The sequence below is a fragment of the Athene cunicularia genome (assembly GCF_003259725.1).
Source record: "Athene cunicularia isolate RWA chromosome 3 unlocalized genomic scaffold, athCun1 chr3_part1, whole genome shotgun sequence".
Taxonomy (NCBI): Eukaryota; Metazoa; Chordata; class Aves; order Strigiformes; family Strigidae; genus Athene; species Athene cunicularia.
In genome coordinates this window covers 6,841,733-6,867,757 of record NW_020799097.1, presented here as the reverse complement: position 1 = coordinate 6,867,757, position 26,025 = coordinate 6,841,733, and the positions used below count along the sequence as shown (strand labels likewise).

Sequence of the window (26,025 nt, the reverse complement as noted above, 5' to 3'; positions counted from 1 at the left end):
AAAGATCTATGTTTTTACAAAAAAAAATATAAAACAAACCCTAAACATTAGTTGGTTGCATTTGTACTCTGTAAATTTATGGCAAACAACAACAACAACAAAAAAAACACTTTATGGTACAAGACAGCATATAGAATGAGATATAATTGCAACCATTCCGTCCTGAAAGAAGAAGAATAGAAAAAAATTTCCCACCAAGATTCCTTATTGTTCCAAATCTACTCTCAAATATGTCTAAAACACTCCTATGGATGCTGAATACTTACCAACAAGACTAAAGTAATTCCTTTTCTTTAGGAGAAAATAAGAAGTGGGTGGGAAGGATTATTGAGACACGATGGGATACTTCAAGAGCAGTGATAAAAATTGATAAGTATAACCACAATAAAAAAGTTTACAACTATCTCAGTTTGATTAGTTGCATCTTCAAGTAGACATTCAAGTCAAGTCAAACTGTGCCTGTGCAGGTTAGAATATGTCTCCAAGGTCCTTCTTCAAGGGATAGTGTTTATGGGGTAAATTACTGTGTAGATAAGTTCCCTGGTTAACAAACCTGAAATAGCCAAAACAGGACCCTTGCCTTAAGTAACTTAACTTCTATACCTGTATTTTTTAATGTAGGTTCTTCACCCTTGTAGCCCAGCTTTTTGCATCTGCAGACAAAAATGGGAGTCACAAAAGAAGTGCAATCATTCACAGCAAGGCTGGGACTGAGTTTCCTGCCAAGCTGCAAGAATCACTGCAGTGGGAGTCACCAAGTGCCAGGGTACACTGAGCACTCTTCTACCAGTGAGAAAAAGAAAGTTACACCAGAACAAACAAATCTGTGAAAAGCGGTTGAGAAAGATCTCTCAATTGTCTGTGCTAAACAAAAGACAAATAGCAGAGCTAAAAGGGCCAATACGAGAATGAACATTTTGTTTTCTGTTCTGCTTAGTTGATACCTGAAAGCCCAGGAAGCAAACAGAAAAGGGATATATGAGCACACCCTGCCTTCATCTGGGCTGCTGGCAAGTCTGCTTGGACACACCACTTCCCATTCTGCTGTTCCAGAAGTAATAAAATCTACCATCATTGTTCTGATAGTGCCAAAGGCAAAGAAGAGTTTTCTCAAGAATGGTTTGTGAGAAAATTAACTGATGACAGGCTTCTTGGCAGTTTGGCAACCATAACATTTGTATGATCTGCTGACAACATGGTTTTATTCTGTACTAATCCAATATTGTTCTCTTTACTATGCAAGGGCATCTCTTCTAGTTACTGCTGGCATGGAGAAGGCAGACCTCCTAACAGTAATAACTCAAGTCCACAAGTTTTCAGTTCATATGAGCACATATTTTTATAAGGTCTCAGAATACTCCACGGAAACAACCTCAACACATAACACCCAAAATGTGACAATCTGTCTGATCACTTTGTGGTGTGGAAATCCAGATTTTCCAGGCACCTCTTTGGCTTCAGAACAAATACGTACCTCACCAAATGAACCATTTCCTAGGAGATAACCTTTATTTACACACACCTGGACTCATCCCACCTGACATAACTGGGTTAGTATGTCTGAATCTCTGTCTTCTCAAGCTTCTTCTAAGTCAGTGGAAGGAGACACACCTGGAGATCTCCAGATAGACAATCTAGTTTCTCCTAGAATTGAAGGGGGAGGAGAATAATATCAGGCCTGCCCATGATAAGCTACAGGGTGACATGTGAAGTTTAGAGGGACAAGGTATTAGCGAAGGCCTTCAGTTTGTTGCTCTGAGACATGCTGGGTACACTGGAGCACACCTAAAGTCTTAGGGAGATGAGCCAGGGAATCCTGAGATAGTAGGACCCAACAGGGAAACAGCAGTGAAATCCCTTAGAGGAGTTAAGGTGTGTTCCTCTAAGAAGATGACATGGCCAACATCCCAGCTGAAATGCCTCTACACTAATGCACGCAGCGTGGGCAACAAACAGGAGGAGTTTGAAGCCAACATGCTGTTAGAAAGCAATGATTGAGTTGCCATTACTGAAACTTGGTGGGACAAATCCCATGACTGGAGGGTGACTATTGATGGCTACAGGCTGTTTGGAAGGGGCAGGTGAGGAAGGAGGGGTGGAGGGTTTGCCCTCTACATCAAAAAAAATGGATGGAGTGTGAAGAGCTCTCTGAAGAATAGCCATGAGCAGGTTGCAAAGTTATGGGTAAGAGTTAGAGACCAAGACAACAAAAGGAAACTTGTGGTTGGTGTCTACAACAGGCTGCCCAATCGAGGGGAGACTATTGATGTAACTTACTCCAGCTACAGGAGACATTGTGCTCTCAGGGTCTCATCCCACTGGGGGACTTCAACCTCCCTGACATCTTCTGGAGAAGTAGCATAGTGAGCTGTAGGCAATCCAGAAGACTCCTGAAGTGCATTGAGGATAACTTCTTAAGCCATGCAATAGACAGCCTTAATAGAGGGGATACAATACTGGACCTGATGGTAACCAACACAAATGAGGTCAAGATGAGGCAGCCTGGGCTGCAGTGATCATGCACTGATGGAGTCTGCAGTCCTGAGGGATATGTGTCAGGCAAATTGAAAAGTCAGAACCCTGGATTTTAGGAAAGCAAACTTCCAGCTGTTCAAGTAGTTAGTCAGTAGGACCCCCTGAGAAACTGCCCACAGGGTCAAGGGAGCAGAACATAGCTGGCAGATCTTAAAGAACACTTTCCATAGAGCGCAAGAGCTCTTGATCCTGAGGTGTAAGAAATAAGGAAAAGAAGGCAAACAACCAGCATGGATAAGTCAAGGCGTACTGGTCAAACTAAATGACAAGAAGGAAATACACAGGCAATGGAAGCGGGGACAGGTATCTTGGGAACGTATAGGGATGTTGCCCAGTTGGGGAGGGATGAGGTTCAGGAAGATCAAAGTGCAGCTGGAGATTAACTTGGTCAGGGATGCGAAGAATAATAAGAAGGGCTTCTACAGGTGTGTCAGCCAGAAAAGGAAGGTCAAAGAAAACACATCCCCAATAAAAACAACTGAATATCCTGGCTGCATCTGTACTAGTAAAATCACAATACCAGAGGGCATTAAGGCAAGACAGTGGCTCCTTTGTACAGTCACAGAGCCCCTGGCACGCTTTTGGTCAGGGACAACTCCAATTTTCCTAACCAATTTTTAGACATAGTTTGAGAGTTGGGAACTATTTAGAGATAGCCATTCAGTCTTAGAAGAGAGATTTAGTGTTAAGGCTATGACCAGATTGCGCAGCTGGCCTCCAGACCAGGGAACGGTCCCTGATTTAATTTCTATAGCAGAACAGACATATTCATACTGAGTTCTTCATTCACTGTGGATTGCACTATCTATGGACACAAATTGGAGGACTGAAGAAACTGGACTGAAAATATTTGAAAGTCTAAAGACAGAGAAGTTAGGTCAAAACCACTCTAGTTTGGAAAGATGTTTACAGTAAGGAAGAGTTGATGACTACTGCATTAGGACATGCTAGCATGAAGCACAGCAGAAAAGCTTCACATTACTACACACAGAGACAGCTATGACTGTGGCCCCCCACATTGCTGGGTCAGCTCCATACCTTCTCTCAATACTCCTAACTCTTCCTGTGTCCCACTTTCCCAAGTTCTTTCTCTTCTCTACCTTTTTCCATAGTACTCCAAAGTCTTCCCTGATCCCTTAAACCCTGATACGAGAACACCCTCAAAAATTTCCATTATCTCTTAAATTTGACCCCATACCATCAGCTTCAGACACATTCTTCATTCTCATAAACACAGTTTTCCAGAAATGTAATGATTTAATTCTTTCTCCATATCTCCTCCAAGGGCAAGTGAGTCTTCTTTCACCCTGAAGAGAAGAGAGGGAAGCAGAAATGAGGAGAGTGGGGGAGGAAAGCAAGAAAACACCATGGTCAGGGGGGTGACCTACACCACTGCAGCCCGTGGCAGGGGCTCAGGCTGGAGCTGACGACAGCTCTTCCAGAGCAGATTGTCTCCAGCAACATCTCTTTTCCTATGACACTGGCAATGGCAGGAGCGGACGCAGCAGCAAAATTAACAATGTGTTGACTCCAATAGGTCGAATATGAATATATTTTTGAATTTTTCATCCACAGAGTATCTCCCAAACATCTTGCTCCAAATCCTGTGTTTAGTTCACAGGCCTGCCCCTCTTCTCCTGTGGTATGGCGAGTCACCTGGGGCAGACGTGGTTGATTTAGAGAAGTGCACGTGTGACTGTTCGGCAGTTATGGGCACGCTGGCCAGCTGGCAGGCATTATGGGGCAGAGTCAGCAGGAGAAAGCTCTTTTCCTGCCTTGCCCTGGAAGGAGGCCATGAGGAAACCTATAACCTCTACTGAATGAGGTACATCCTCATCATTGAGAACAGTGCCCTATAAAACTAGTAACTGTTTTGCCAACATACTGCTTCTTTTGAAAAACACACTTTGGAAGTACATTTTACAGATGCTAGATAATGTTGTTGTAAGAAAACAAATTTTAATACTCCTGACTGTTCCATTTTTAAATTTTGCCATAGTGCTGTGGATTGTGTTTAGCAATCTTTTAAAGTTGTACAGAGCAGTTGGAGCCTCATGAATGAAAACACCATTATAACAATCATTTATCAGCTTGAGAGATATAGGCTGAAACGGTACAAATATCTGGCTCAGCCTTATAATGATAACTTATGACAATATCTAAAATCACTTTCAGTTCTTTAAAACTGAAGGGAAACAGTAATTTGTGATGTCATGGTTTGGATGAATGGGAAACATTCTCAGAAGTAATCATATAAAATAAACTGATATATAAGTTCCTGTAGAAGACAAACAATCTTAAAATCTCTTTATAAAACACAATATAACTTTGCATTCTGTCCAACATTCAAATTGTAGTGATTTATATACGTCGTTTGTTCATTTTTTATTTATTGTTATTTGCCTTTCTGAGTAAATTCAATATACTGAAGACACATTGTGAAGTGCTACTCACGGAGCTTTGCTGACATAAAAGTAATAAAAAGAAGCATGCCGTGAGATCTGTGATTCATTGAGAACAGTCAGCACCTTGCTGCTGGTGTAGATTATAATTTTCTTTCTTCTGAGCCTAGCAAGCAAAACTCTCTTTTGGTAGCAGACTAACAGGCTGCTTCTGTCCAGACTTTGTACACCTCTCATTTACCTCTACCAAGCAATTGAATGTGGTCTCTAGTCTGGGCTCGGGGTATCTCTGCTTTACACCCATTACAATGACTGATAATGCAACATTTTAAAGTGTGTCACCAAAACCACTAAAAGTGGAGGGTTTGAAGGAGCTGGATCTACCAGTTTCCTCATTCCTCCTTCTTTTTTCACAGCACTGGGCTTCTTATAAGGAGGTAATCTTCCATTTGTCAGATTTTTAGTGAAGAAAGATAGCTGAAATCAGCACACCAGATGAAAAGAGAGGCAGAGATAATCTCCTCAATTCCTATTATCATGAAAAACTCAGTCTTTTCTTAATGACCAGAGAAATTAATGAATGCAGACAGTAAAGTCAGGTGGAGGTGATGGGCTAGAACAAAGGTTTGGTCCTAAAGCTGGCACTAGACTATTGTGTCTATTGTGACTATCCTGTAGAGCAAGGCAGACCCCTCTCCCTCCCACAGTACGACTGTAAATACTGTCCACCAGTGTAGCTATCTCTATAAAAGCATGATAAACTGAATTAACATATTGTGCTTTCTCCCATGTCCACAAAGGGATTAAGACCCTCCCACCCATGTTTATAGGTATAAACATGAAAGTCAGTTACCTCATTAGAACCGGGAAATTAAACATCTCTGTGGTTCTCGTGTGTGCACAGTGGCAGAAGTGCATTACCCTTTGGTTAAATCCTTTTCTAGAAAATAGAACAGGGCCAGGGCTGTGACTGTAAATGGTATTAAATTGTTTGCATGCTCTTTGGCATGATACTGCCTTGCCCACGGCCCTTTCCCAAATAATTCCAGGTGCAAAATCGGGTTTGGATGTGGCCACTCTATTTTGGAGGCTAAAGAAGTAAAGTGGCATAGCAATGCTTAGATTGCACCAGCTGGCCTCCATTAACCCTAGAAATATTTAACTCATTAGAATGTAGGTTAGGAATCTACAATGACCTCTGCAGGGATCTATGCACAACAAAAGACTCATCAGAGAAAGTACTCCCTCTCCAGTCTTCCTCCCACTCTCTTCCTCTTTGAGGTATTAGGAAAGTACACATTCAAACTAATTTCGTGTTCAAAATTATTCACATCTGAAATTATGGCTATTCAAAATAATGCTGGGAAAAGTGTGGGCAGCCAGCTGGCTAACTGCTCCTGGTGTTTCTAGCAAAAAGACACAACCCCAAAACAGAAGTTTTGTTCATATATTGTTTTAAGGCTGCAGTGAGTTTAGTCAGCACAATAATTAAGTGAAAGTTTAATTATACCCCTCTGGGACAGACTGATAAAGGTCAGGTTTCAGGTACATTAATGAGCTGCTAAATGCTGCTAACTGGAAAAGGCTTTTTTAAAGTCCAACACAAGCCAGCCCACTCATATTTTTAATGCCAACACCGAGCATATCAGATATCTGTGGGAGTTTTGCCATGAAAAGAAAGCTCATCGTGCGCTTTATTTACAACCATTTCACCAGGTTTTATGAGAAGATGAGGCCATGCACCACAAAACTGGGAAAGAACTTATTGGTCTAATATCAGCTCTTCACAGCGTCCTCTGGTCAGTCATTCGAGGGGACAATCAGAGCCATGCAGGGAAGGAAGCCTGGTGGTGGCATCCCTTCTTTTCAAAAAGGTTGAAAAGCAGCAAGGGAAGGAGCCTACGGCTGGTGGAAAAAGCAGCAGTCATGTGCTATCTTCAAAACTGGGAAAGTAACATTTTAACAGATGCCTATTAGTTTGCAGGGTTTACTTCTGTGTCTTGGTCTAACACCCACGGTATGAACCCCCAAAGTACGACATACATATATATTGTTTCATATCAAGTTTTAAACATATAAATTGCAATAAAAGGCCTGTGTTACATGAGAACAGCAAGGCCTGGTCAAAGCCAAATGCTCATTGATGGATCCTGGTGATAATTGTAAACTAAATTTCTTTATGCCTCTATTTCTGTGCTATAAAATGTAATACCCAGAACAATCTCACAGAGGTCATAATACTCATTAATGTATGTAGTGCATGTGGGAGCTGATGCATGCACTACATCAACCCATTCAACCCATGGCAATATAATCAATTTGTAATCAGTGCTGTACAAACAGTGAGGGTAAATAGGACCATGCAATGAATGAAACAAGTATTTGTGTCAATTCAAAGACAGGTTTCTATATGGCATTACTATAAGACTGAAATTAATAAAGTCAAAAACCTAAATGCCAGAATTAAGGCCCAGAAGAATTACACATCTTTAATTCATTCTCCACATGCATATGGATTTTAATGCAGTCAGCCCCATGAATACATAGGGACGTAAAAACATTCGTACTGATTCTGGCCAAAAGGTTTATCTAGCTCAGCATCCTATCTTTGACAGTAGCCAAAGGCAAGTGCTTTAAAAAATGAGGATTTCAACGGGTCAAGCATAAAGTCATACTTTCCCAAAACAGTCCCCCAGGCTCCAGCTGTTTCTTGGCTCACTGTCTTCCACGTCCAAATGTGAAGTCTCTGACTTTAATGACACTTTCCATGCAGTTTTCCTCCATGAACACATGCAAGTCCTCTTAACCTCCAGAATGGTCCATATTAGTGTTACAGGTTTTCAAACAACTTTGACATGAGTGTAGGTGGGAGTCATGGAGCAGCAGGCATAGCATCGATATGTTGTAGTTGTAAATCTTCAATAGATATGCATAATGAAACGTAAGGAGTGGGCTTTATTCCAGTTATTTGGATAACTGATTTCTTCTGTCTCTGGTTCATTTTGCTTTTCACTCTGTCTAATGAGAGGAAACTCTTGGATCCAAGGATAGGTTTTGCCATGCAGAGGCTAAGGACCGTTACAACCATTTGGCAGCTTGACTGAATGAATTCCTGCATCTACAGCATTCCCTGGCACTGCTGTTTCATAAACAGTATATATGCAACTGACACATCCTGGATCTGCAACCTGCGATCCCCAGGATAAATCTGTAGGGACACACTGAGGCTATGGGAGAGGCTGTTGCTCCCCCACAGCATGACTCCGTGAGCAGCACAGCCTGTGTGTCACAACACAGGGCAGCAGCCACATCACTGCATCAGCCGCTTGGCAGCTGCCTGTGTCTCAGGGCCCACCGGGAGGATGAGCAGTCCCGCGGGTGGGACCACCTGAGCCAGAGCTGCAGCGGGTCACGGGCAACCCGGAGCTGCAGCGCGCCCAACGCCTCCTTCCCCGGCACCTCCTCAGGACTGGCAAGGGCCGCAGAGCAGCCTGCCTCCACATTCTTGTGCAATGCACAACCTGGGCTTTTGGGGAAGGGAAAGGGAGATTTAATACCTATTTTTCAAATTGCTGCGTCAGTCCCCTGTGTTTCCTTCACTCCCAGCAAACAGAAGCGAGAAGCTAATGTTGCCTCCTGCTCTGCCTCCTCATCCCTTTTCTGAAGTAAACAAATGTCAGCAAATCCTGCACTAACAGCGCTGTTAAAAATATCACCCTGTCAGCAGATGGGTTCATTTCGCTTCATCTGGAGCTATCTCTTCATTGCAGAAAAGGTGTGCTTTTACATCGAGATAAGTAGTTTAGATGGAAAACTCAGTGGCCAAGCGAAGAGCAGGAGTGCTATGCTCTGCACCACAGTGTCACAGTCTGAAGTAATTTCCAGATAGATAGAAATTATTAGAGAAAGAATGAAGTTGACTTGCATTAACTATCAAGACAGAAGTTACCCCTGATTTCTCAACTAGAGCCTGGCCCTGGGGTAACAATCGAAAATGAGCTGCTTCAGCCAAGATGCAGTACTCACACTCTAACGTATTACAAATTCCACAAACCAAGCTAACCACAGGACCAGATCTTCAGCCAGTGTAAAAAGAAGGTGCCCCATTAGGCTTTAGGGATGTATGAGAGATATCTGCTATCAGACAGACTATATCCCTTTCAAAGGGAGATAAATCCCCACAAAGCTGTGTCCAGGAGAGCTGCCAGCTTTTCAAGCAAGGAGACATCAGTCAGTCAAATTACTATATTTTCACAGGGGAAAGTGAAGTGTGAACTTTTTATTGCTTATTGTTTGTTACACTCTGGTATCCTGCAGTTAAAAAACCAGATTATGCAGAGAAATGCATCTTGTTACTGAAAGTTAAAAGTTTTCCCCTTTCATAAGTGGATCCCACCACTGAAAGTTATATACACTTCTCTCATAGATAACTCCACTCTCTTCAAACAGTCATGTGCTTTTTTTATTTGCTGAAACTTACACATACACTGGTCATTTTTCAGACATGTTCTTTCACACCTTTTATTTGTTTTACCAACTATTTAACTGGTTGTTTTGCTTTTATTTGAAGATTCCACAATTGCACTCTCTCTGCCGGAAAGTAGCAAATGACCAAGCTCATTGTTTCTATAATGATTCAGGAATACATTATTTTTTCTGGATGCCAGAATCCACACTTGATCAAAACATCTTCCTTTCTTGAGATTCACTAGTACCTTATTCATATGGTTTTCTTTTGGATGCTACTGGATTATCAAATCCAGCTGATAAACAAAGCATTCTGATCAGTGTCACAAATCCATTTTATGCTCTTTGCATAAACGAATATATAATAAATTCATTAATAGGTTGATCTAAATTCATTCCCTGTCTTCTATATGTCACTTAAACTCCTATCAATGAATAGCAATTTCCATATGTGCAGTCCTTGTTTACAATGTTCATTAAAAGGCTTAGATGAGAAACAGTGAAAAGCATTTTAATTCATTGCTAAGCACAGCAGAAAACTAAGCAGGATTCCAACTTTATATACAATTTGCAAGCAGTATACGTTAGCTCAAACGTAAATCTCACATAATGAGGTATGCAGCCTGATGACTAATCACATCCATTAGAAACCTTCTTCATGTTCAGCTCTGTTTCAATGCATGGGGGAAGGGGAGTTGTTATTTAATATTTCAGTCCCTCCTAAGAAGAAGAAGAGGAGCTTCTAGGCATGAAATATCATAAAATTTGCCCTTAAAATGAACTGTAGCAAACCAACCTTGAATACAAAGTGGTGTCACTATGGTTCAGTTAGAAAGATGCTTGTGTTTGAACTAGCAGGTCTTTGCTCATCTCCAGCCCTGGGCTTTTACCCAGGGATATTTATGGTGAAGCTCTGGAAAGGGTGTGTCAATATGAAAGGTTCAAAATGGGATAAGATTCAAAATCAGATATGCCAAATTCATGTTAGCATTAATTATTCTTAATTCAGGTCAAGATCAAGGTCCCGTTAAGCTAGTCTCTATATAAACAGGGATAACAGTGTTTGCTGTGGGGTCTGCAAAATGAAAACCAGAAACTGATGGAAGTTTGAGGATGTGCCAAAGGGATGTGACATGTAAACAAATGATTGCATGTGATCTAGCCCAGTTCCCAGAGTTGCTTGCTCCAGACTTGCTTACTCATGTCTGAGCTTCTTTATGTTGTCTGTGACTACATTTATTTTGAGGCGGATGGGAGAAGGTAGAGAGAGAGGGATGTCAAGGACTGTGGAGCTGATTAGCTGGAGAGTATGTAAAAGAAGGGAGACCAAAAGAGCAAGTGAACCATCACTTTTCATCTGTGTTTCCAACAGATTGGCATTAATGTAATTCACAGATTGGTGTTCCTTAGGATTTTGGAAGGCAAATTAACAGAGAGACTCCTCTATAACTGCTACATAATTTTGTTCTTCTACAGGCATATGTTTCTACATAGACTTTCTTCTGCAGTGGAAAGATTTAAGGAAACAGATTGGAAACAGAAGACATGATTATTTTAATGTAATTTTAGCAGTCTAAAAGTCAGGCTCCTAGTTTAAAAGTCTCAGCTCTCTTTCTAACAGGTGAAAAGAAAGAGACATTTCACTGGGGCAGTCATGCAGATAGGTAACCTTAGTCTGAAGCAGTCAACATCTCCTGCTGTAGTCACTATAAGGACATCAGCTGCCACAGCTATGGCTGTAGTTGAGAAGCTGGCAGTATCTATGGGAGCAGTGTTAGGCTGATACTGAGCTCTTCTGAAATGCCATTATACAGCAAACACCAGAGGCAAATACTTGCCTCTCTCCTCACTGCTTTTCCAACTGAAACACTCACAGGGTTGCTATCTGCCAGACTCCACTGGAATGCCCATGAGAAGACTAATTCTTTTGTGTTGTGGTCTCATGAGCAATTCCCAGAATTGTTTAAAAGGTATTCAGAAGTGCTTGTGTGAGCAGAAATAAATGCAATCACTTGGAGCACACGTGAAGGCATCAGTCGTAGTCTGTATGTTTAACAGAAGTGACCCATGATGCACTCTTATTTTTTTAATGAGATTCGCATTCAAATGGGGATACACCGAAACTTGGAAGCTGGAAGCCACTAGTGTGTTCAGGCCTGCGAAGTGGCCATAGGCTGTCAGAAATATCTTTAAGGAAATTGAATTATCTGTTAAGCATATCTGACTTAATTTATGGTAGTTATGATAGCTTTAGGTACATTTGCTGTGTTTGTCAGAAGTGTTAAAATCTATCAATACCAAAATCCCTTGTGTAGCACTGGAGATTTCCCTGAGGTCCTTGTTGCTAAAGATGCATTGTTTAACTGGCTGAGGTTTCATTGCACTTGGTTAAACACTCCTGCTATAAAACCCAATTCTGTAAATTAGCCAATTTATTATGATAGGGATCAGGTACCTAAAAGAACAATTCTACCTTGCATACTTTTCAAGATGGAAAGGCACAGCAGGTTGTAAACGCCTCTGTCAGCATGTCTGCATATATCTGGTTAGAGAAAAAAAATGTGTATGTCATGGCATCACAAGGAGGATGTACCTAGCAATTATTTAATTTATCTGTTTAGATGCTTTTTAATATCACAAAATGCATGTATCAAATGAGATAAAGAATCGTATGTTTAGTGAAAACAAAATTTCTGCAGGAGATTCATTAGCAGATCTTAGCTGGACTTTATTTTTTGTCACTGTAAACTCAGTGACATCCAGAAGATATAAATATTGTAATATCACTGATAATCCCTGTGACTCAAGGAAACTCCTCCCTTTGGATGATGCCAATCAGCAGTGTGTTGCTTCCACAGTTAGAGTCTCTATCCCCAAAGTCTTCACCATTCTAGGCATCTTACTGGTAGGATGAGGTTGAGGTTCTGGAGAAAGAGAAAACCACTAATGACTGTGAGAGTGATTTAGCCCTTCATCTGCCTCATCAGACCCCCTTAGTTGCCCTGGTTACCAGTTAAACAGCACAATAACTAAAGGAAATCAAAATAAAGAAGAAAGTCAAGCATCCAACTATGTGAACAATTCAATTACAATCATTTAAGAGATACCTAGAAAGATAGCAAATTAACACCATTCTTTTCCCATCTGTATTTTTAGATTATTTTTAAACAATATATCTCCTCCTTATCCTTAATCAAGTTGTGAAGTTATTTACTTAGAAATTGTGGTCAAGGACCTCTTCTTGCCTGGATGAATTGTGCTGAGGTTTACCTTTACGGTACAGGATATAGATTAAAGTACACATTTCCTCGTAGATCCTAATGCTACCTAGGGTATTACCAAGATCCAAATCCTCTTTGCCTTCTCCATCAAGGAGCCCAGGGATTTACCGACTCTTCATAAAGAAGCAGTTTAATCATTCTTTCTATTACTTCTTCCCTTCTGAAATTTGGACAGTCCTTGGCAGCTGCGATTCATTTGCTTAATCTCCATGCTTCAGTTTTTTAATTGTAAGTGAGGATACTAATATTAGTGATTAAGCAGAAGAACAAATGCATCCTACATTGCATTGTGTTGAGATGCAAAGTTCCTCCTCTGTAAAAAAGTGATTATTTGAGCATAAATTATCTAAAATGTGGTGTATTTGCAAATCAGTAGACCTGGAAAAGTGAATAATTTCATAAGTTTTAAGACCAGAAGAGAATATTAGATCACAGTCTCATCTTCTGAATACCACAGGCTGTTAAATTTCACATAAATAAAGTATATTGTCTTAAAACATTTAATTACACAGAGAACAGGTCATGTCAATAGGCTACTAATGACCATAGCCCCTGCTATCATGGAACACTGATTAGATAAAACAAGCTCATTTTTTTCAGGAGATGAATTGGCCTTTCTAGTGCTAAGGAAGAAAAAAAAAATCTCAGTGTGTCCTGTTTGTCTATTCTCGGGGGGAAAAAAAATGTGATTTCTCCCTCAAAGAGCTTTGGGTTATTTTTCCAGATAAAATAGTGGAAAGGTTATTTCCAGTAGACTCACAGCAAAGAATTTTTGTGTAAAAATATACTTACTGCCCACCACTATGATTTTAAAAGAAAGCTGTCCTTGCATGTTGTGTATACATGGCAAGATTACAGGTGGGGCTGTAATGAAAAGTGAATGTAATACTTGGGTCTCAGTGCAGAAAAGTGACAAAAGCGTTGACTATGACACTTACTTCTAAGGCGCTTTTTTTTTTTTTTTTTTTTTTTTTTTTTTTTTTTTTTTTTTTTTTTTTTTTACATTTGAAAAACAGCATAAGCAACAAGGATATCACCACATTGACTACTGTCACCTATAGCAGCAAACCCTCTTCTTTATATCTTGACCCAAAAAAAGTGCAGAGTCATGCTGATCTTCCTTCCCAGAAAGTTTACAAAGGCTGGCAGTACCCAGCCTCTCCTTCCAGCAGTGCCTGGTGACTTCAGACTAGGTTCTCATTCAATACTATGGTGAATAATACATGTCATGCAGGTCAAATTTCTATACCAAGAAGTGATAGCTTGTGGCAGAAGCAACAGATAAATGCTGAAGAGGGATGCTTTTGTTAAGACAACACAGAAGGCAGATTGGTGTTCGTGCTTATGTAATCCTAAGCATTTTAAGTCAAAGCTAGGTATGATGGTACAGAAGTAAGAGACCTCAGGAAACTTCATAGAATCTACCTCACATCACTAAGTCCCTACCTAACACCTCCATTGATATCTATTAAACTAACCCATAGACTTGCAATGAAGAAGACTTTATAATCTCCTCAGATAGTGTGTTCCAGTGTTTAATGAAACTTAGAGGAAGAAAGCTTTGTTTTTCCTGATATCTAACCTATTTTTTTTCCTACAAATTAAACCAGTGATTCCTTGTCTTCCTCCTAGAAGAAATGAGAAAGAATTGATTGCTGTCCTCTTCATAATAATTTTTTTCACGTTGAATGTTATTGAGTTCCCATTGACATTCCAGTTTACTGGGGGAAAAAAGCAAACTCATTCAGCTTTTTTTGTGTTTTCATATTTCACAAAGAGGCTATTGTTAGCTCATTTTATTCCCCAAGGTGTTCACCCTATTTCCCTATGTTTTCCATTGGTTTGGGTTTGTTTGTTTGTTTGTTTTAAAATATCCCTGCCCAGAGCAGGGGGCTGGAACTAGATGATCTTTAAAGGTCCCTTCCAACCCAAAACATTCTATCATTCTATGAAAATATCGTGCCCCATTTCAATACTGCTTCAGTTTCTGCCTCTATCATACTAGAGTAAGCAAAATTATTGCCTCCAAATTTTTGCTATTACTATTAATTCAGCTTTTTATATGTTGTAAAAGAATACTTTTTACTTATTCCCTTTGAAGTTCCCCATATCCTCTAAACAATATTGTCTCACTTCTCCATCACCTGTTACTCCATATTATGCATTTCTTTAGTTTGATTTCCTAACACAAAGTACCTTGCATTTATCTTTATTAAACTTCATCTTAGCAATTTCTGACCAACTCTCCAAGTTTAAAGTCTTGCTCCATAGATGGTTTGAACTCCTCTGCAGTTTAGTTTCAGAAAGATTCTGTAAGTGTTCATATCATTAACAGAAAATACAAAAAAAGAACCAGGCCCAAGATGGACCTTTGATGTAAACTCTCATAAAATGTCCCTGTGAAAATTGATAGATCATTGGAAATAACTCTATATGTGCACACTTTCAATCAGTTGAACACATATTTCCCATATTTTCCTCTAGTTGCTATTCCCTTAATTTCCTTGTCAGAATACTAAGTACAATAATATTAAAAAACTTTCTAAGTCCAGTAGAAAGGTATTAAAAACCTTACCGAGATAGATGGCCTGTCTCCTCCTTCTTTCCATTAGACTAGATACTTTTCAAAACAAGAAAATAGGTTGCCTTGAGATTGCTTGGTTCTGATAAATCTATATTAGCTTTTTGTTTTCACCTTCCTACTCATTCAGTGATGGTGAATTGTTTAGCAATTACTTCCTCTATTATATTTTGAGATAGGAACTAAGCTGATGGACTAAGTTCTGCAGGTCATCATCTTTCTCCTTGTTGAAGATAGATACTATGCTTGTTCTCTCCGTTCTCGTTGGACCATCCCACTTACTTTCATTCTCTAAGGTAAACGCTAATAGAGGTTGCTTTGCCTTAGCTTTTAATTGATTTAGTTCTCTAGGCTTTTCCAGCTTGAATATATTCAAGTGATTAAAATGGTTTTTAATCTGTTATTTCACACTTCTACTTTCTATCCCTATCCTCCTCAAACATTTTAAATATCTTCTCATAATTAATATCTTGTTTCGAAATTTGAGGCAGAAAAAACATTCCATATTTCTACCTTCTCTGTAACCTCCCTTATTTTCTCTCCTAACCTCACTAATAATGCAATAAAAAATTCTGCTGTCTCCTTTCTTCTTAAGCAGTCATAGGCCATTGCCTGGCTGGCAAATAAAAAATTGCTGTACTTTGTTCATGTCATGTTAGTACCAGAGAAATTTGGTAGTTTTGACCCAGAGTCAATGACCCTGTGAACTTTCCTAGAACTGCTCGGTTATCTTAACTTGACTGTCAATGTTGTCAGTGACATTAAAGATGAAGCTGAAGAAGTAGAAATTTACAGAGTGACTGTGGTGTCTGAATCATCAGAAATGTCAGAAAATGTTCAGAAAAAAAATGGATTTGTATCTTTGTTGAGAAAGGAGAATAGAGCTGCCTATCTGAGGAGAACAACAGAGGCTGACTGGAAATCTTGGTATCAGATTAATGATGTGGGGAAACCAGTCAGACAAAAATTTCTTCTTGTTGCAGCAAGGGAATTACTGCACTGTATTCCCTAATTCCTGTATTTGTGTCATAGAGCTGAAATTGTCTGTAAAAGGGGGATAAGTGCAAATTTTACATTTGTGTAATAATTATCATAAGAAAATCCGTGGCAATTTTCATCCTCAAATAAATTATCAATATTTTCTTTCCTTAAGATACTACTTGTTCTAGTCAGAAAAAAAAAAGTCTAGAGATTAATTACAGTATTTTAATTTTCAGTATTAACACAAGTTTATGCATACACATTAGTGTATACTCTTGGGTAGTCTTTGCATATGTACGTTTCACAATAAAACCTCTATTAGTCATTACGTGCCTACCCTAAGATTAAATGCACCCAGGTACTCATCACTGAGAATGTGGTGCACAAAAATTTATAAATAAATAATAATTTTAAAATGGCAAAGATGAAACTGTGAACATAACCTTGTAGTGGGCAGATAAGTGAGACTTTGGAATAAGCAGGGAAAAGTCAATATTACTGTAAATTGTTGACAGAGCTGGTAAAGGATTGTTTCACTTACGGCTTCTTTGGAAAGTGCCAATCCATCATAACTTAAACTGCTTCTGAAAAAAAATCTTGTTTAGCTAAATTCCCAATTTAAAAACATTTCAATGACCCACACTATCTGTTTTAACAGTTTCAGAATATTCTATTTTTTATTTGATTTTGACAATCACTTTTAGTTGTGATTCCTAACAGGAGACTCCCACAGTTATTCTCGTTGTACGTTTCCATGTGTAACAGCCTGCAAATAATGGGCCTGTTTCGGTGATATCTGGAAGAGGGATAGAGATCTCATAGACTATGGCAATCCTAGAAGCTTTGTGAAAATTCATGCCTAGAAGGAGGAAAAAGTCCCACATTAGTACCTCCTAGAGGAGGTAGGAGGCAGAACTCAGCTATTTTATATTCAGAAATATAAAATCACCCAGCCTGTATTTGTGCTTGGGATTGCCTCAACCCAGAAGAGAAAAGCACACAAAAGGAGCAGAAAACCTGCGCTATTACTCATCCCCACAGACTTCCTCATAAAAGAAGAAAATAAAAAGAGAGAGGGAGAAAGAAGAAGGATGAATAAAACTGGAAGAAAACATGCAAGAATGAGGTCAGGAGCTTGTTCAGAAAGAGGTGTTATGGAAATACGGGATATGAACAAGTCAGTCCCTTTGTCAGAAATGTCTGGAAAAAAAACATCTAGAATTAATCGGTAGATGGAGAGAGGGTGAGCACAGACATCTAAGAAAGATCATTGTTCCCAACTGTCAATGAAACACCTCATTGGGGTTCAAGATTATGTCCAGAAAGGGCAACAAAGCTGGTGAATGGTGTAGAGCACGACTCATGAGAAGTGGCTGAGGGAACTGGGGTTGTTTAGCCTGGAGAAAAGGAGGGTCAAGGGAGACCTTATTTCACTCTACAGCTACCTAGAAGGAGGTTGTAGCAAGGTGGGTGTCAGTCTCTTTTCCCAGGTAACAAGGAATAGGGCAAGAGGAAACAGCCTCAAGTTGCACTAGGGGAGGTTTAGACTGAAGGTTTAGTGGTTTAGTCCCCATCCCTGGAGGTATCTAAAAGACTTGTAGATGTGGTACTTAGGGGCAGGTTTAGTGGTGGAATTGGCAGTGTTAGGTTAATGGTTGGACTCAATGATCTTACAGGTCCTTTCCAACATAAATTATTCCATGACTCCTGTACCATTAAATTAATCCTTGCGAGGACATAGGCACTGGAAGTGGTGACCAGCCAGCCTGGTCCACACCCTGTAGGGTACATACGTTCTTGCTTTTATCATAATATGAAATTGTATCCAAGTCACTGAATTCTGTAGCTTTACTCAGCCCAAGGAGCCAATACTTTCTGCTTGATGGTCCAACAGTGACAGTGTGCAAGGCAGCTGTGCCTTCAGAATTTGAACAGACTCGCCATAAAGTTACCAGGGAATTCAAGGTCCCTCCTGAACCAAGATGCTGATACATAGGATAGCAACATTTCCACACAGGCTTTTTGCTAACTGTAAGACTTCTGTAATACTGTATGTTTATCTTTCACTGGGGACACTGACTTGCAGTAAAACAGGTAACATTCACAGAACTTGACAGTTTATGCTGTAATTTTCCCTGTCTAGAATGGCTGTCAGGAGTCTGCTCCGGGCAACACAAGCAGCTGTATGAATCCAAACAATTTAAATCAGAGGACAGACTTTTTGTTGACTATTACACACTTGATTTTGCAAATCTCCTGTTGTCTTATTTCTGGTTTTGTTACCAAAAAAATTACCTTTGCACATGTTTTGTTGCATGTAATTTTTCTACTGCAGAGAGTGAAGGCACACATACAGAGGCAGGAGCATCTGCAATCTGCTTCTATTTCTTTCTCTGATCAGTAATGTGTTTCCTTACATTGTCCAGAATTTTGTCAGGGCTTGACCCAAAGTGCAGAGAACTTTCCACTTTCTCATGCAAACCCAAATATGTGTTTTCAATTTTTCATCAAAATTTTAATTTGAAAGCCAAACCATTTGGCTGTGGTTTTTAATGTGAGTTTTTATATTTTCCCCCAGATCGAAATTCTCTAATGAGAAACAGAATAATATGGACGTGTGTATATCTATATATTCAACATATAAATTATATTAATATGTATACAGAATGAATAACTTTTATTAGTTAAACATTTTCTAGTAAGATTACATTCAACTTTACCATTCTGTCCCAAAGATTAATAGCTGTAGACTTCCTGGACTGTGATTGTCATAAGTAAAATGAAAGTCTCTATTAAACTTCAATATATTGAAAAATCATATCCCTAAAATACTTCTCAGAATGGAATAAAAAGTAAGAACCTGTCATGGAGCACTGACCATATCAGACACTTTTTCTGAATGTCCTCTCATGTGAGCTAAGGGAATTCCTTCTCACCAGGAGGATCTCTGGAGAGCTGAGAGAGAGGAAACGAGACAGAGGGAGGTATAACCATTAAGGAATGTGGACCAATGACTTACCCAGTAATGTACTCTCTCATTACCACCAGCACATGAAATTTCATATAGTGTGGAAACTTGTGTACTATCACTGAGAAGTTCCAATTTCACTCAGTAAGTAGAAAACCATCATACTTTTTATTCTCATTATTTCTACTTAACGGTGGTATATTTTTTCTTGGTCCAGCATGAAGAAGATGTCCCATTCTTGGTCACACCTACACATTTCTCCAATAATGCCTTGTATTTATACTCTCTGGAATAAAATGTTGTTACTTGAATTTGTGTTTCAAACTGAATTCCTTAAACCTTGAAAGATGTAGTAGGACACCACAAGGAATTTCAAGAATGAACCCCAGACTTGAACTAAACTTCATGTTCTCCTTTGTCATATATATGCAGTCTATTTGGGAACTCATTCAATGTCTATTAAAATCAATGAGTGTCTTTCAAAACGTATTCCATCATTTAATTTCTGAGCATGGAATGTCTCAGAATATCAGGCTGTTAATTTAAGTACGTGCATATAAATTCTGTTACCTAGCTTTAGACAGACAGTTCACAATTTTCCATTTGTTTAACTGGTGTCGAAATCATAACCAAACTTAGCTGAGAAAATTTTTTGCCTGCTGGAAGATGAAAAATCTGGAGGATGGTGGGACCCCCTTTATACATGCACATGTATATACTTTTTTTTCTCATTTCAGGTCATGGAACCAAAGGAGTGTTTGAACTTCTTTCAGGATGGCGTCGAACCAGAGAGAATCTGCCATTCAAGGACAGAGTAGCAGATGCCTACTCAGATGTCATGGTCTCCTACACAATGACAAGCTCCTTGTATTTCATAGCCTTCGGCATGGGTGCAAGCCCTTTCACCAACATTGAAGCTGTAAAAGTCTTTTGCCAGAACATGTGTGTCTCCATTCTGTTGAACTACTTCTATATCTTCTCCTTCTTTGGCTCCTGCCTGGTATTTGCTGGCCAACTGGAGCAAAACCGTTATCACAGCATCTTCTGCTGTAAAATCCCTTCAGCAGAATACCTGGACCGGAAGCCTGTGTGGTTCCAGACCATGATGAATGATGGCCATCAGCATACTTCTCATCATGAGACCAACCCATACCAGCATCACTTTATCCAGCATTTCCTCCGAGAGCATTATAATGAGTGGATTACCAACATCTATGTCAAGCCATTTGTGGTGATACTGTATCTAATCTATGCCTCTTTCTCCTTTATGGGGTGCTTACAGATTAATGATGGAGCCAACATTATCAACCTTCTTGCCAGTGAGTCTCCAAGTGTCTCCTATGCTCTCATACAGCAAAAGTATTTCAGCAACTACAGCCCAGTGATAGGTTTCTACATTTATGAACCTTTGGAGTACTGGAATGGCACTGTGCAAGAAGACCTAAAAACACTAAGCCAGGGATTCAATACAGTGTCCTGGATTGAACAGTATTACCAGTACCTTCGAGTGGGTAACATCAGCGCAACCAACAAAAGTGACTTTATCAACATCCTCCAGAGCTCCTTTTTAAAAAAGCCAGAATTCCAGCACTTCAAAAATGACATCATTTTCTCCAAAGCTGGAGATGAGAACAACATAATTGCTTCTCGCTTGTACCTGGTGGCCAGGACTAGTGAAAACACACAGAGGGAGGCGGTAGAACTGTTGGAGAAGCTGAGGCCACTCTCTCTTATACAAAGCATCAAATTCATTGTGTTCAATCCTACTTTTGTTTTCATGGACCACTATGGTTTATCAGTAACTATGCCTGTCCTGATTTCTGGTTTTGGCATCCTGCTGGTGTTAATACTGACCTTTTTCCTGGTTATCCATCCTCTGGGAAATTTCTGGTTAATTCTCAGCGTCACCTCAATAGAGTTGGGTGTCCTTGGCTTGATGACCTTATGGAATGTAGACATGGATTGCATTTCTATACTGTGCCTTATCTACACTTTGAATTTTGCCATAGATCACTGTGCACCCCTGCTTTATACATTTGTACTAGCTACTGAGCACACTCGAACTCAGTGTATAAAGAACTCCCTCCAAGAGCATGGGACAGCCATTTTGCAGAACGTTTCTTCTTTTCTTATTGGGTTGGTCCCCCTTCTCTTTGTGCCTTCAAACTTGACCTTCACACTGTTCAAATGCTTGCTGCTTGCCGGCAGTTGCACACTTCTGCACTGTTTTGTTATTTTGCCCGTCTTTCTAACCTTTTTCCCACCTTCCAAAAAGCACCACAAGAAAAAGAAACGGGCCAAAAGGAAGGAACGAGAAGAGATTGAATGCATAGAGATTCAGGAGAATCCTGATCATGTTACAGCTGTCTGAAAGGCTTAGAAAAAAATAATAGTATATTCTCTTTTTAAAAAAGCGTTGCACAGAGATGCAGGGAAAATAGAGCAAAGATCTCAGCTGCTTGTGCTGGCCAGGTCTGACAAGGCAAAGGAAGATCAAGAAGGGGTATTCATGACACATCAAGGTGCAAACTTTTTTTAACAAAAATAATGAAAGTAAAAATAATCTCAGATGTTTCCTTTGAATCCTCATTCTCCACCAGGGAAGAGTCTGTTGGCCATTAAGTGTTCCTGAATCTCAAACTGTAGCTCTAATGGGGATTGCTTGATCTGTTGTGTGTAGGACTGAAGCAAAGATGAAAAAAATAATTGTCATTAAGTAAACAGTAGGGAAACAGGCAGATTTGTTTCATAAAATTGTCCTTGGAAAAGAAAAAAACAACAACATTTCAAATGAGAAAAGGGAACAAGACCAAGAGAGATAAAAAAATACCATGGTAATTTTTTTTTCTTATTTTCTTGAGCAAGTTGGTTAAGATGAAACCTATGCACTTGGGAAGTAGATGTTTAAAACAATCTAAGCCAAAGTACTTCCCAATTCTAGTATACCATATGTATATCTAACACCATAATTAGAGTGTTGTTGTGACGATGGATGGCAAAGCTATACTGCTAAGGGATAGAGGTACTGTTTATATAGAAGAAATAATCATAGCCTTTTGGAAAATTAACTTTTAGTTTATTTAAATGTGACACATATCATTTATCCCAAGACGTCACAGCTGGTAGTTAATACCATACACAATTTTTTTGTATTTCTGAATTATGAAATCCCCCTTGAACTAACAGATCTCACAAAACTAACCCAGGCCGTTGCCACTGCAGCAATGTTTGTAGTTCCTGCAGTGTAACACTTCCAAATTCTAATTTCTCAGTGTTGACATTAGAGACTGGATATTAATCAAGCAGGTGCTTTAAATGTAATGATGGATTGCATATCACAGGCATAAGGTGATCGTGTAACAGCTGAGTCAGCTCTGGAACACCTGCATGGTATTATCGTCATATATTTGGTCCAACAGACAAAAGGGTATGTTTGCTGGTCCCTGCAATACACTGCAGGAAGTGGGATTTTCCCTTTAAGCAGAACGTCAGTCAAATACTTGCCATACACACATAAAAGACCTTGTTAAGGTTTGCACGGGGCTCAAGCAACCCCTAGTTGTAAAAAGACAGATCAGTCCCCTGTGGGAAGGAAAGGGGAGGGCAAAATGTCTTTATTATTATTATTATTATTATACCTAAATATTTGAATGTTGATGTCTGCAACATAAAGCTTTGTTATGGCAGTTGAAATTTCACAGGAGAGTGCAGTAAATCACAGTTACAATGTGACACTAGAAACTGTACTGTAAAGAACTATGAATGACTTTCTCTGCTTTGTAAACTACACAGCTTAGTAGCCCAAGAGAAGGGATGAAAAAAGATCTAGCCATTTTAGTTCGCTCTTTGCCCAGTTTTGCACTGGAGCTTGCCATGTCCATTTCTCCTTTCAGTATTTTAAAAGGGCTTCTTGCTTTCTACTCTCTGGAATATGGTATAGCATCACCTACATGAGCAATGTCTTCCTGAATATATAGTATCCATGAGGACACTATGTAAAAATATCACTATTATGGAGTGTTTATGTCTACTTTGTTATTACTTGTGGGTACATTTAAAAGATGTCAGGAAGCTCTTTGCCTTCCAAATGTGTATACATGTCTATCTGTGGCTGGTTAATTCAGTCTCAAACCTGCGGAGTTTGCTGATGAGGGTGTGTACATATGTTTTACTAAAAAGTTCTCTGCAAGAAGTTGATTCTTTGTTATGTGACATGTCTCACCTCTTCCTGCTGTTTCATGGTTAGGGAGAGCCAGAGGAAATTCACCTGTGGCACAAAAAGCCATTTGAATGCCAGTTCTAACGTTCATTAGCTGCTTCTGTTTCCAAGGAACGCAGTTTCTCCTCTCTACTTTCTGTACTTTGCCATTATCATTTGCCAAAAATGACCTCTGTGTTTTAGGAGTGGTCACAGCTCTTGATTGTTCAAGGAACCTTTTGCATTCAACAAGTTTTAGAAAAAGACAAACTTTCTAGATAGGTAAAGCTTCCAAAGTTTGAATCCAGATCTAAACTTCAGGTGTAGCTAGGTCAAGGTTATTGATTTGACCCTAGATATTCGAGGGGCAGTCTTAAAACTGAGATCTAAATAGTGTAGTAAGGTTTAGGAGCAGGGGATGTTTTAGTGCTGGCTCACGGCTCAGATGCGTCTCTAGTTGGGAAGTGTTTACTGACTTTGATTTGCATCTTGAAGACATTGTGCAATATCCATCCTTTTTAGAACAGTAGATTATGAATATCAAGCTCTCCATACCCCTTCTTACATTTCCTCCTCTCCCCATACAAAACCTGGATTGTTGCAGCACAGCTGTGACCCTTGGGTATCACTTCTGGAGGTGTCAGGAGGGAAGCTGTTGGCCTTCTCTTGTACTGCCCAGATGCATCCCAGGGATCTCTCTCATGCATTGTATGGAAGAAAGTAGCATTTGCCAAAGCCATCAAAGCCGGTATTCATCTCATCTAACTTTGGATGTTGACAATGTAGATATTTATATCTGAGCTTCCTTTATGGCCACAGGAGAGGGACAGACACTTTGGGCCTATTTTACAGCTGTGCATTAGGAGTAAATTGATCACACATTTAAAAATGCATATTTCTGTGCATCGGTGGTAAAGGAAGCTCAGCACAATTAGTTCAGACACGGATATCAGCAATGCAGACTTATCCAGATCTGGTGAGATGAACTCCACTTAAAATGACCAAATATCAAGGGAAAGAGAAAAGAAATAAAACATAGAAATTTGCCTCCTGAGCATCTATTTGAGGGATAAATCCCAGGAGTAGCTCAGTTTATATTCTATGTTTGGCTTATGAGGCTTTTATGCAGAACAGATGATTTAAAAATTGCCACCAGATTTCCCTAGCAGAGAATGGTGAGCTACGAAATCAGATGTCAATATTGAAAGGTGGGCTCATAGAAATTAATTAGAATTTAATGAGATGTCAAATCAGCTTCTCTCTCAATACCATGCATGCGCAGTAGCACTTGTATATATCAGACACAAGATATATAGATTACACTTTGGGACTGGAAGTTTTTATTTCAACATCAATGAGGGAGTGGAGCAGAAAACAAATCAGATCTTCCATGGGTGTCATTTTATTACTTATTTATCAACCATTTTCCAGATCTACCCAGAAAGGCCATTGCAGCTGTTACTCCTGCAGATACATCAGTCTCTGTGGAACAAGGAAATCTTTCATCTCAAGCTAAAAAAAAAAAAGATAATTTTCTTCCACAATTCAGTTCACAGTGGAATAATTTGGGGATGTGGAGTCCATAATTTTTAATTCCTTCTCCTTCTTTTTGCTTATTTTGTTTTCAGTCTTTTTCAATAAATTCTACCCTTTTCTGCAGCACCCGTTCAGCTCAACTGGAGCTACATAAGCACCTGTGAAGAAAGGACATAGTCCATGCAAAACAATTTGACACTCTGATACATGATGTATATCGGATCTTCATTATACAATTTTTTTTCAGTTACCATAAATCCCCTGGAATATCACGCACATTCCTTTAATGTCTCATTTATATATGGTCTACATAAGCTGCCAAGAACCCTGTGTGCATTTCCTGCTTGGTTTGGCTTCATTCCCTCAAAGTATATTGGTTTGAATTCATTGTTGAGATAACTCTATTGAAGTAAACAGATTTATTGTCATGATATGTCTGGATTTGCATGCTTTCTGTCTGGTAAGAAGTGAAATCATGACAAATGAACCTCTTGCATTGTTGATATGCCGTTGAACAATATATCTGTCTATACTCTATAGCCATTGTTGCATGCTGCATTCAGGAGGTTGCACTGAAGGTATATTTTCTTTCTGTAATATTTTCTTTACACATTCCCATGCAAGACACTTTTTTTATTAGAGTTAAGTCTTCAACTCTGTAGTCCAGTATTTGATCTTTCATAACATAGGTACGCATACAAGATAGGTATGGATGCATGGCACCCTGCATGTATAATTTAAAGATATTATCTTCAGGGTTATCATTCTCAACCTTTTACTTCAAACAATTCCTATTTTGGATGTAGCCTGCCACATGCTAATAACTATTCGAGTGCATTTCACCAACTCTACTTTTGAGATTTTCTTCTGTGGGAAGGAAAAGAACCAGGAGGCAAGGAAGAAATACAAAGTAAAGTAGTTGTGTAATCAGTATTCTTTTTTCCCCAAAGGCTTTCACTGCTCTGCTCTTAATTAAGTCACACTGAGTAGTGACTCTAACATAATTAAGATTTATTTCAATGAAGTTATTCCATATTTCACTATGACAAGAGCTTGGCTTACTGTCTTTATGCAAG

At 39.3% G+C, this 26,025-nt stretch overlaps 1 protein-coding gene across 1 annotated transcript in view; it reads left to right on the top strand.

Moving 5' to 3' along the window:
• Positions 1–22,221, top strand: part of PTCHD4 (patched domain containing 4) — a 72,666-nt gene extending 50,445 nt beyond the window's left edge. The window contains exon 3 of the mRNA XM_026846160.1: positions 19,953–22,221. Within this exon, the coding sequence (XP_026701961.1) occupies positions 19,953–21,586 (1,634 nt within the window). The 3' untranslated portion in view covers positions 21,587–22,221. The remainder of the gene's footprint in view (positions 1–19,952) is intronic.
• Positions 22,222–26,025: the final 3,804 nt, after the last annotated feature.